General features: G+C 40.8%; 1 protein-coding gene across 2 annotated transcripts in view; it reads right to left on the bottom strand.

The window, feature by feature from the left end:
- Window positions 1-938: 938 nt before the first annotated feature.
- Window positions 939-12,150, bottom strand: part of LOC132825492 (cytochrome P450 3A21-like) — a 39,635-nt gene continuing 28,423 nt past the window's right edge. Inside the window, exons 9-13 of one of the 2 annotated variants that reach the window (XM_060840818.1) lie at window positions 11,499-11,592; window positions 9,630-9,790; window positions 8,442-8,668; window positions 3,838-4,000; window positions 939-3,664 (exon numbers count right to left, since the gene is read on the bottom strand). In XM_060840818.1, the coding sequence (XP_060696801.1) occupies window positions 3,569-3,664; window positions 3,838-4,000; window positions 8,442-8,668; window positions 9,630-9,790; window positions 11,499-11,592 (741 nt within the window). In that variant the 3' untranslated portion in view covers window positions 939-3,568. The remainder of the gene's footprint in view (window positions 3,665-3,837; window positions 4,001-8,441; window positions 8,669-9,629; window positions 9,791-11,498; window positions 11,593-12,150) is intronic. The other variant, XM_060840820.1, reaches the window with a different exon arrangement.

Raw genomic sequence — 12,150 nt, 5'->3', positions numbered from 1 at the left:
AGGAGAATCCTCTTCAGCCAGAGAGTGGTGAATCTATGGAATTCATTGTCATAGAAGGCTGTGGAGGCCAGGTCATTGAGTATATTTAAGATGGAGATAGATAGGTTCTTGATTGTCAAGGGGATTAAGGGTTACAGGGAGAAAGTGGGAGAATGGGGTTGAGAAACATATGAGCCATGATTGAATGGCAGAGCAGACTCAATGGGCTCAGTGACTGAATTTCAACTCCTGTGTGTTATGGTCTGTTTCCAAACTGTACAGCTCCAGACTCTAAGCTCATCTGCCTTCTCTATTATACTCATTGCATTATAATAAATATACTTCAGACCTGTAATCCCACTGTGTTTATTAACTTGATCCTGCCTTTCTTCCTACTGCCCTTGTTGATTTAGCCACTCTCCTCTCTTCAAACACTCTATATACTGACATACTGCTCAATTCTACTCTGTGCCACCCTAGTTTAAGCCCTCCAGAGTGGCACTAATAAATCTTCCTGCAAGGATATTGATGCTGCTCCAGTTTAGTTGCAACCCATCCTTCTTGTATAGGTCTCACAGGCTGTAGAAGACATCCAAATATTTGAAGCCATCTGTACAGCTGCTCTTTAGCCATTTAGCCAACTGTATTATCTTCCTACGTCTGGCCCCACTAGCACATGGCACAGGCAGTAGTCCTGAGATCACAAGCCTAAAGGTCCTGCTTTTCAACTTCCTACCTCACTCCCTAAATTCTCTTTGCACATTATTCAGAGTCTGTGAAGACTTTGGCCACTGTGACACCTTCAACAGATTATTTAATTAATTAGTAACAGTATCATTTCAAGGAACAAAAATGTTTAATTGGTGAAGATAGGATTTTAGAGTAAACACCAATTGTTCCCAAAATTTGTTAGCATTTCGTTTAATATTTCAAATACACTATTTTTTCAACATTACTGAAATGATTAAACAACCAAAGTCCTCTAAAATATCCCAAATTCAAATTCACACAATTAATAATTCAAAGCTGCCATTATTTGTGTTTCTTATGTTTGGTGTTAAGACTTTCCTCTTATTTACCATGACAATCAGGATATCACTGTTACCCAAAACAAAATTCAGATTTACAATTTAAATCTGAATCTTCATTCCAATGTAACTAAGATGTAAGTATCCACATAACCGGTGTTTGAGAAACAAGTGTTATCGATTATGTATTGTTCTGACTGAGACTAAGAGTGTTTTGTTTTAACATTTGTAACAGTAAGAGTATGTTTAAAGTGTGAATCGGATTGTGTAGTCTTTTTAATTGATTGCCAGTAATTCAAATGACTTTTCAACAAGTTAACAATTTCTGCTAAGATTGTAACAATTCAGTGAAAGATTGTGCATTTAGCTAACAGTTTGGAGCACATTGACACCTTGAATTGAAGTGCTCCTACCAGCACATACTGTGCTGAGGGATAGCCACCAACTTCCTGATGATTGGACTGACTGTGTCGCCGGGCTTCTTGCTCGCTCTCTGAACACTCACTTCGTGCCGACTTGGATACTGACAGTACTTGTGTATGACTTTGCCATTTAGTGCAGACACAGGCAGCTTGCCAAGTGATCTGTCAAGGGTGGATATGTTGCTGTACATGCCACCCGAGATCAGTGTCATAATGCAGAATGTGTCAGCAGCATACAAAGCATACGAAACATACTTTAGTTGTCTTAAAGTCCACTAGAAGTAGACCTCAGTCAAACCAAGGGAGACAGCTTTCACTGAGGGGTCCTGCACAGTAAGTCAAAGGCAGCTTCCGGTATCAGTCAGGGAATTGAACATGACTAGTTGAACGATCACCATTTGGGTAATCAGGGCAGGGCCATCTATAGCTCTGATTAACATCTGTGCTCTAACATCTACATATTGCCCGCAAAAAAGACTGAGCTTCCAGTTGCCTGCCACTTTAGCACAACATCCTGTTCCCTGGCAACATCTCTGTCGCAGGCTTGCTGAGGTACTAATGCGAAGCTCAGCATAAGCTGAAAGATCACCTCATTTTCTACGTTGGGACTCTGCAGCCATCTGGTCTCAATAGAGGTTCAATCACTTTAGGGCTCAACTCCCCCAAGTCCTTGCCCCCTATTGAACACATCAGGCCTTATCACATGATACACTAACTATTGTTAGCTACTAACAACCCATTAGCAGTTATTCATTCTCCTCAGTTTACCATGATCTTCTTTTTCATTTGTCCAACTGTTCTTTCTTTTGGGCTCTGTTCCTAGGTATCATTTACTCCTTACTCCCCTCCCCTACTTTATGCATGTAATCTGACATTTTCCCAGCCCCCATCAGTTTTGAGGAAGGGTCATCAGACCCGAAAGGTTAACTTTTATTTCTCTTCACAGAGGCAGTGAGACCTGCTAAGCTTTTCCAACAACTTCTGTTTTGTTTCATCAATGTCTCTGCATTCCAGGGAGTGGCCCACAGTTGTGCAATTCAATGCAAAATGTCTGGGGAGTTGCAGTAAGTCAATCACGAAGCTGCATAGATCATTTAGGATGACCATCTTCTCTCTAATACCTCACACTCTCTCTCTCTCCTTGCTACTGTATCCACCTCACCAAGGCTCAAGCTCTACATCCATCGCCAATTCCTGTAACATTTTCCCACATGCCTTCACAAACCCCAGTGCCTGATACCCAGCATGCCCCCTGTGCTGCCTATCCTCTCAGACCGCCTCTCCCCCTATATCAACAGTAATAGCAAGGTGTGAAAACGCGGGGCAGAGACACTGTGAGCATCCAAATAGACCCAAAGAGTAAGCACTGACAGTGAATTCAGAGCCCAGAGAGGCATCCTGGTCCAGTCCATGTATCCCCAAGTACAGTCATTGTACCAGCATTAAGAGCTACAGACTAGCCATCTATCATAATGGCCATGAATATCCTGGGCCAGTCAGCAACATATTTCATGCTTCACTGCATTTTGAGACAATCGCAGGATAAAGTTTGCATGTGATCTGTCTCAGTGGGTTTGGGTGCAGATTAAATAGTACAGGTACTCTACAAGCCCTGTGTTTATCAGATTCATTTCATTTGCCAAAAAATTAGAATTCAGGCAACTAGTAAAAATTGGATATGGCACTTTTTAAAATTATAAATACAAAGTTGCTTAAGACTGAAAATGTACAATTAATAAGAAACCCTTGGGAGATGTTTTCATTCAAATACACTTCGTATAATAGAAATAATGTCTATCCATCTATCAAATAATTTGTCAGCACAGAATGATTCATTAAAATATCAAGAATATTTTTAAAAATACATTTAACATTCTACTAATTGGACAAACTACTTTGAAATGTTTTTTCTATTGAATAATCAATTATAATATCTTTCTAAAAACACTCAAACATTCAGTCACAGCAACTGGAGAAAGATCATAGATCCTCATCACTTAATCCTGGTTTCCTCTGATGAGACAGACTGATTGGTTATCCATGTATTTTCATTTCCTTTGCAGTGACACGGCCCATTTCTCTTCAGTTCAAGGCATTCACGCTCCTAAATATTTTAACAACTCCAAGTGGGCCACTGCCTTATTCCATTGAATCAGCATTCACCCGTGGCACAAATTTCAGGATCACGGGTTTTTTGGGATGCATGGGTCCTTTCACATCCAGTTCTAGTGGGATCTGGAATAGAATGAGCAATGGTGAGGAGGGCAATGGGAATGTCTGACTGAAAAGTTTAATGTATCCAACTATCAGGCCATAATTTCCTCCCTGTCCCATTATCCACTTAATTTTTAAATCCAACTTCAAAACACATTTACACTTTCAGATTTTTTTTATGCTGAAATTCTCACCGATGTCTCCTGGCATGGCACAATGGTCAAATGTTGCAAGAATGAAGCAAGTGCCATCTTCATCATAAGTTGAGCAAATCGCATCCCGATGCAGTTCCGAGGGCCCACTCCAAATGGCAAGAAGATATTTGGATTCCGAGACTCCCTATTCTCTTTACTGAACCTAGTTATATTGGCAAAACAAAAGGGAAAGAGGCCATTGTCAAATTGGCCTGGATGCAGGTGAGGTAGATGTAGCTTCACAGTGGAAGACACCAGTAACATACCGGATCTTCAATGGAGTCGGGGCCGAGGTAGGAGTAATGGCCGAGGTAGGAGTGGCCATCACTGAAGGAGAAGATCCTAGAGAAACCAAAAGGTCTGAAAGTTGGACTACACCCCAGAGTTCTGAAACAGACAGCCGAGGAGATCGTAGAATCGTTGGTGGTTATCCTTCAAGAACCATGGAGGCTTACAGAGGACTGGAAAATGACTAATGTAACACCCATGTTAAACAGACAGGAGGGAGGGAGGGAGGCAGATGTCAGAAACTATATACCAGTTAGCCTGACAGGGTCATTGGTAAAATTTGAGTCCATTAAAGATAAGATTGTGGAGTACTTAGAAACGCATGGAAAATTGGGGCAAAGTCAGCATGGCTTTGTCAAGAGAAGGTAATGCCTGACAAATATGTTAGAATTATTTGAGGTAACAAGTAAATTAGACAAAGGAGCACCATAGAGTCTTAGAGATGTACAGCACAGAAACAGACCCATTGGTCCAACTTGTCCACGCTGACCAGACATCCCAACCTAATCTAATCCCAATTTACAACACCCAGTCCATATCCCTCCAAACTCTTCCTATGCATATACCCATCCAGATGCCTTTTAAATATTGCAATTGTACCAGCCTCCACCACTTCCTCTGGCAGCTCATTCCATACATGTACCACCCTCTGTGAGAAAAAGTTGCCCTTTAGGAGTTGACATGTTCAATTTGGATTTCCAGAAGGCCTCTGACAATGTGCCCCACTGGAGCCTACAAAACAAGATATGAGTCAACGTTGTTATGGGTAAAGTACTGACATGGATAGAGGATTAGCTGACTGGTAGAAGTCAGAGAAGGGGATAAACGGGGTCCTTTTCAGGATGGCAACCAGTGACTAGTGGAGTTCTGCAAAGGTCAGTGTCGAGACCACAACAATCCACACTATATATTAGCAATCTAGACAAAGATGTTTCCACTAGCAGGAGAGACTAGGACCCAGAAGGCCCAGCCTCACAGTGAATGGATACCCTTTTAGAACTGAAACGGAGAAATCTCTTCAACCAGAAGTTAATCTATGGAACTCATTGCCACAGGGAGCTGTGGAGGCCAAGTCATTAAGTGTTTTGAAGACAACGGTAGGTAGGTTCTTGATTGGTAAGGGGATCAAAGGGAAGAGGGAGAAGGCAGGAGAATTGGGTTGAGAAACTTCTCAGCCATGACAAAATAGCAGAGAGGCGCAATAGGCTGAATGACCGAACTCTGCTCCCACATCTTATGGTCTAATATAAAATTTGAAATGGTAATGGTGGTTATGTCCTAGCATTCCTTTATTGATCAACAGTGAGTTGATGTTTCACAACCATTGGATGTATACCTTGGATTCCAGAACACAAAGTGTCTCCAGACTAATCCAATAAGGGAACACAATGTTGATCTGGTACTTGCCTAACATCCCAAATGGTAAAACTGGAGCATAATATGTCACAGTACCCCCAAAGTGCACATTAAAAAGTACCAAACTAGCAATTGGCCTAGCCACTCTGTGACAGACCCCTTTGATACTGGCAGCTTCTTATCATTATCGTAAATGAGGCACCTGTTTGAATTTCAAATTTATACAAGAAAAAATCATCACTATTTGTGCTGATTTCATGGAACTGTCAGTGCTGGAAGTCATTACTTCAAAGTCTGAATGTTGCGACGTGCACTTAACTGAGGAAATCCAGCATTTTCTGTCAGTGATTGTCTCCTTCACACAGTTTGTGAAGTTGAAAAATCACCACAGGCAGTAAATCAATGAACTGACAAATTACTCTTTTACCTTATTTGTATGGCTTTAAGAATCTCGGACAAGTTGCATTTTGTTGAGTGATATTACACTGGAATTTTAACACAAGTCTATTTTACAGAACAGCCTCACAGGTCCTGAGAAATATTTGTGGAATGTGAAATCATTTAATAAAAGTTCATATATAGACTTAAAATATTTGTATTTTGGATATTTCAACTATTCCCTTAAACCATATACAGGTCACAATTATTTATTGCTCCCAGCAAAACTGAATTATTTAAATTACCGTTGTCTTCAAAACACTTAATGACTTGGCCTCCACAGCTCCCTGTGGCAATGAGTTCCATAGATTAACTTCTGGTTGAAGAGATTTCTCCGTTTCAGTTCTAAAAGGGTATCCATTCACTGTGAGGCTGGGCTTTCTGGGTCCTAGTCTCTCCTGCTAGTGGAAAAAAGGAGAAACTAGCAAAAAAAGAAATTTGATATTTGTGGAGAGCAGCTCACTTACTTTCTGTGGGCAGTTCCTCACATACAACTGCAAGTTTTTGTTGCCATTTTAGTAGTCCATTTCCAGGCACTGTTCAAGTTTGTACCTTCTATAGTTCTAATGCCCACTCCTACTTTGGCATCATCTGCCAGTTTAGTAATATGCACCAAATGAGAGATTCATAATTCATCAGTTGGAAATAATAATGGTCGCCAATATTGAGCTTGGGGCCCACTGTGCGGGACGTTCTTCATTTCTCTAACTAGGTACAAAATGCTTTCTATTCTCAGGCCAGTTTAAAGTTTACTTTGAGTTGCTAACATTTTGAGTTCAACCAACAAATGTTTTGTGGAACAAAAACAGAAAATGCTGGAAAAACTTTGCAGGTCTAACAGCAGCTGTGGAGAGAAAGCAGAATTAACACATCGAGTCCAGGTCCCCCTCTTCAGAATTTCGGAAATATCTTGTGGGACTTTGTCATTAGTGTTTAGGCTTCATGACAATAAGGTGGTTGTTCAGATGTTTATATTAATAATTGATGTTTCATTACAAAATAGAGGCTTCTCAAGCGCCTGAAGCTATCACACTTAGCTCTCCATACGCGATAGTTCAGTTCTGTGTCTGTGGAAAACAAATGAACAATACACTACTTCCAGTAGCTAAAAGAGTATTTTGAACATGTGCGAACATCTACTCAATATTGATTTAGTTGGCCTTAGTGAGTGGTTCTAGCACTGTTATATTATTGGCTACTGAGGCTCAACAGAAGAACTGCTCATGTTGAATCTGATCACTATATTTGTTAGCCAGCAGACAGCACATGTTGGTATTCAAAGACAACATTATTTTGCCCAGCATTGATGACTCTGACAAATGACAACACCAGGTTATAGTCCAACAGGTTTATTTGGAAGTACAAGCTTTCATCGAGTAGCTAGTGGAGCAGGATCATAGGAACAGAATTTATAGCAAAAGATGTGTCCCGTGATCCTGCTCCGCTAGCTAGCCGATAAAGAAGCAACACTCCAAATAAACCTGTTGAACTATAACCTGGTGTCGTGTGATTTTTAACTTTGTCTGTTCTCGTCCAACCACCACCTCCACATCTAACAATGAGAGATACATCAGGCCAGTTACCAAGATGGATCTTTAGCCAGACCGAATGGGTCTTGACTAGTAAGTATATAATAGACCACAACATGTGCCAGTAATCTGCCTTCCATTTTCTAGTAGCTTTACGATGAAAATGACAAATTTTAAACTGCATCAGAAGCTATTTGACCATCAAAAATCAAAACCTTCAGGATTCCAAAAAAGTATTTTGCTCTGAATGTCAACATGGTCATGCCATACGACTATGTTTAAAGTTCCATCAGCTGAATAGATCAAGACCTCGCCTTATATTGAAACAAAGACCAACTGGTCAAAGCAGAAGAAGTATAAAAGGTGCCAAGTAAGAAATAGAGATTGTTATTGGGTATTGTAACGTAAACAGCACTTCAGTCAAATATTACTGTAATTGATGCAGCTCAAAGGTCAGCGCTGGGCTAGTTAAAAATCCCAAAAAGGAAAATCAAAAACACAAAATTCATATTCATCCAATTTGTCAAAGCAGAGATCATTGGTCGTATGCAGAGGAACACAGATTACTTCTGTATAGTACAATGCAGAACAATGTCAATGATTAGCAGACAGGAGAGCAGATGCTGGAAGCCAGAGGTGTGGGGCTGGAAAAACACAGCAGGTTAGACAGCATTCACGGATCAGGAAAGTCAACCTTTTAGACTGAAATATTGACTTTCCTGCACCTTGGATGCTAACTGACCTGCAGTGCTTTTCCAGCCTCTCATCGATTGACAAATGTTCATGATGTTACTCTGATGTGTTGATTTTAGGAAGAGGATTAGAACTGGATGAGAGGGCGCAGTAATTAGTATTCTGTAAATTAGCATGTTAATAAAGTTTTTACAACACTTGCAGGGATTCAGACAAGTTACTCTGACATGACACACAGACAGGTGCAGCAGGATCAATGGAAACAGCCTCGCCAAGTAGAGCAAATATGTGCAGTAATACCTTTCAGGTCTAAACTCTTCAGGCTCTGGCCAGTATTTTGGATCATGGTGCAGAACATAGGCAGGAACAATGACTACAGTCCCCTTTGGAACTGTTATCCCATTGAGCTGGACATCTTTCTTGCACACTCTGTCAATGCGGGGAGCAGGGGGGAACATTCGTAGGGTTTCAGATATCACCATTTCCATATATTCCAACTGCATCACTCCCTCGTATGTGGGAGGAGCCTTTAAAAGGAAAAAAAACAAAACAAGTCATTAGTGAAATGTATAAATTTAAAATATTTCGCCACAGGGCAAGAGAAACAATCTCTGCTATTTGTGATGGTACAGATGGCGTATCAATAGTGGGGAGACCAGAAAGTAATCTAATTGAGAATTCAGATATTGCATTCCATAGAATGTCAAACTATCTGTGTGTATGTTGTGTGTGTGTACGCGTGTTCATAGATTGGGGCTGCCATAGTGTCAAGGATCGGATGGAGAGGAATTTATTCTGCATGTACAAGCACATTTTCTGATTCAGTATGTAGATTTACCTAGTACAGAATGAGCAAAACTTGACTTCCTCTTAAGAAATAAGGCAGTGCAAATACCTGAGGTGTCAGTTGGGAACATTTTGGAGCTAGTGATCATAATTCTATTAGTTTTAATGTAGTGATGAAAAAAGATAGACTGACCCACAAGTTAAACTTATAAAATGGGAGGATGACCACTTTTGATGGTACTAGGCAAGAACTTTCAAAAAAAAAGTTGACTGGGGGCAGATGTACACAGGTAAAGAGACAGCTGGAAAATAGGAAGCCTTCAAAAATGGGATAAGGGGAGTCCAGAGACAGTATGTTCCTGTTAGGATGAAGGGCAAGGCTGGTAGGTGTCGGGAATGCTGGATGACTCTTGAAAGTGAGGTTTTGGTAGAGAAAAAAGAAGCATACGTAAAATCACAAAAAAAAAATGCAGTACAGAGCATTCCAAATTAGAGACACTGAATGAAAACCCTTTCAAATGGATATAAAGCATCTCACAGCAGGATTTTGAATCGCATGAGAGTTCTTACAGCAAAATGTAACTAGTTATAATCAGACTGTTGTGCATAAAGTTTAAAAAAAAACAATTACTACCAACTCAGAAGTTGCTGCAAAAGGGATCCCAAGGTTATTATCACCAAAATAGAATTGCAAGTTCTCACTTTGTTTGGGAAAGCTTCATCTATCTCTTGCTGCAGTTTCTTCTGTACGTCTGGGTGTGTTGCCAGGTTGTGTGCAGTATATGATAGTGTATTGCTGGTGGTCTCGTATCCAGCAAAGATAAATGTCATGGCCTGTGCCAGAATCTCTGTGTCCGTTAGACCTGCAGAGAGAGAATTAGAATATATCTATCACAAATTTTGCCTTACACTACCAAAAGATAAAAACGTTGGGTCTCCAATACAAGCAATTCTTAAAATATATTACCAATTAAAAGTATGATTATAAATAATTAAATGATGCATTGATTTAAGCCACAGCTTAAAATCATTAATATACTGCAGTCTGAGTATATGATGCAGATTACTACATAGAATTTAGTAATTGAACACTGGAAGTAAAATGACAGTTCAAATATACTTTTTTACTCAGTAAGTAAAAACAGCACTGACAAGAGTCAAGCTTGGATATTACTGACTGGAATTTGAATGTTCAAGTCACAAAGGGTTTCAGGACAAAATCAGAAGTGTCTCAATTTCCCTGCACAACACAGGATTCTGATCCCACTTTCAGACTCACAATTGTGCAGAATGAACACCTACGAACCAGGAAATTCCCATTTGGGTAGTCAAAATATTGGATACATAACTGGCTCAACAGGGTAGGAGACAGAGGGTTGCTTTTTAGACTGGAGGCCTGTGTCCAGCAGTGTGCCATGAGGATCAATGCTGGCTCCATTGCTTTTCGTCATTTACATAAATGTGGTTTCGAATATAGGAGGTATAGTTATTATGTTTGCAGATGACACCAAAATTGGAGGTGTCGCAGATAGTGAAAAAATTACTTCAGAGTACAACGGCACATTGATCAGTTGGAACAATGGGCTGAGGAGCAGCAGAAGATGTTTAATTCAGATAAATGTGAAGTTCTGCAATTTGAAATGGCAACACAGGGCAGGCATATCCACTTAATGGTAAGGTCTTGGGGAGTGTTGCCACATAAAGAGATCTTGGAGTACAGGTTCCTTTAAAGTGGAATTACACATAGACAGGATAGTGAATACGGTGTTTGGTATACTTCCCTTTATTGGTTAGTACATTGAGTATGGGAGTTGGGAGATCATGTTGCAGCTGTAGAGCACATGGATTGGGCAACTTTTGGAAGACTGTGTTCAATTCTGGTCCCTTAGTTATAGGAAAGATGTTAAGATTGTACAGAAAAGATTTACGAGGATATTGCCTGTTTGGAGAGTTTGAGCTTTAGGGAGAGGCTAAATAGGCTGGGACTCTTTTGCCTGATGCGTCAGAGGCCTTATAGAAATTTATAAAATTGTCAGGGGCGTGGAAAACATGAACAGCCATGGGCAGGGGAGTCCAACGTCAGAGGGCACAGGTTTAAGGTGAGGAGAAAGATTTAAAAGGGACCAAAAGGGCAACTTTTTCACACAGAGAGTGGTGTGTGTATAGAATGAACTGCCAGAGGAAATGGTGAAGGCTGGTACATTAACACCATTTAAAAGGCATCTGGATGGGTATATGAATAGGAAGGATTTAGAGGGGTATGGGCCAAATGCTGGCTAATGGGACTGGATCTGTTTGGGGTCTCTGGTCACCGTGAATGAGTTGGACCGAAATGTCTGTTTCCATGCTGTACATTGCTCTTGACTCTATGATTCCAAAAGGCTCCATGTAACCCCTCACTGACACTTATGGAGCTGGGAATAGATCACGTGTCTAAATTGTCAGCCAGGTAGGAATGGGAAAACTAGAGGACAGGACAATAGCAAACAAGAAACTGAATAGGGAGCATTCATTTCAGGATCAGAAAGAAACAAAGGATGAAGGCAATGAGAAGCTTTCCCATGACGATACCTTTGTCTATCGACTTGCTGTCACCATTCTGTTTCTCAGAGCTGACATTTGTTACTTGCGAATCAACCATTAGCTGCAGGAAATCCACCCGATCCTTAGAATTAAACAACCACCATTTGTGAATACTTAGCTTTTTAAAAAAACAACAACAGAGCTTAGCACTACCTTTCCTGAACTCAGCTTCATCCCGTTAGCAAGGAAGGGGAACAAAGGGGCCTCTTTCAGACGCTCAGTCATTAGCACTGCAGCCTCACAGCAGCAGGGACCCAGGTTCAATTCCAGCCTTGGGTGAACGTCTGTATGGAGTATGCACATTCTCCCAGTGTCTGCCTGGGTTTCCTCCAGGTGCTCTGGTTTCCTCCCACAGTCCAAAGATGTGCAAGTCAGGTGAATTGGCCATGCTAAATTGCCCATAGTGTTAGGAGCATTATGCCAGAGGGAAATAGGTCTGGGTGGGTTGCTCTTCAGAGATCAGTGTGGACTTGTTGGACTGACGGGCCTGTTTCCACGCTGTAGGGAATCTAATCTAATTTAACCTAATATTCTCAGGTAGCTCATTCTATACATGGACCACTCTGAAAATGTTGCCTCTTATGTCCCTTTTAATACTCTCCCCTCCCACCTTCTAGTTTTGGACTCCCCCACCCCAAGG

Source organism: Hemiscyllium ocellatum, chromosome 20, assembly GCF_020745735.1.
Source record: "Hemiscyllium ocellatum isolate sHemOce1 chromosome 20, sHemOce1.pat.X.cur, whole genome shotgun sequence".
Classification (NCBI taxonomy): domain Eukaryota; kingdom Metazoa; phylum Chordata; class Chondrichthyes; order Orectolobiformes; family Hemiscylliidae; genus Hemiscyllium; species Hemiscyllium ocellatum.
Note: the sequence above shows the minus strand (reverse complement) of the source record. Positions and strands in the feature narration are given on the sequence as shown.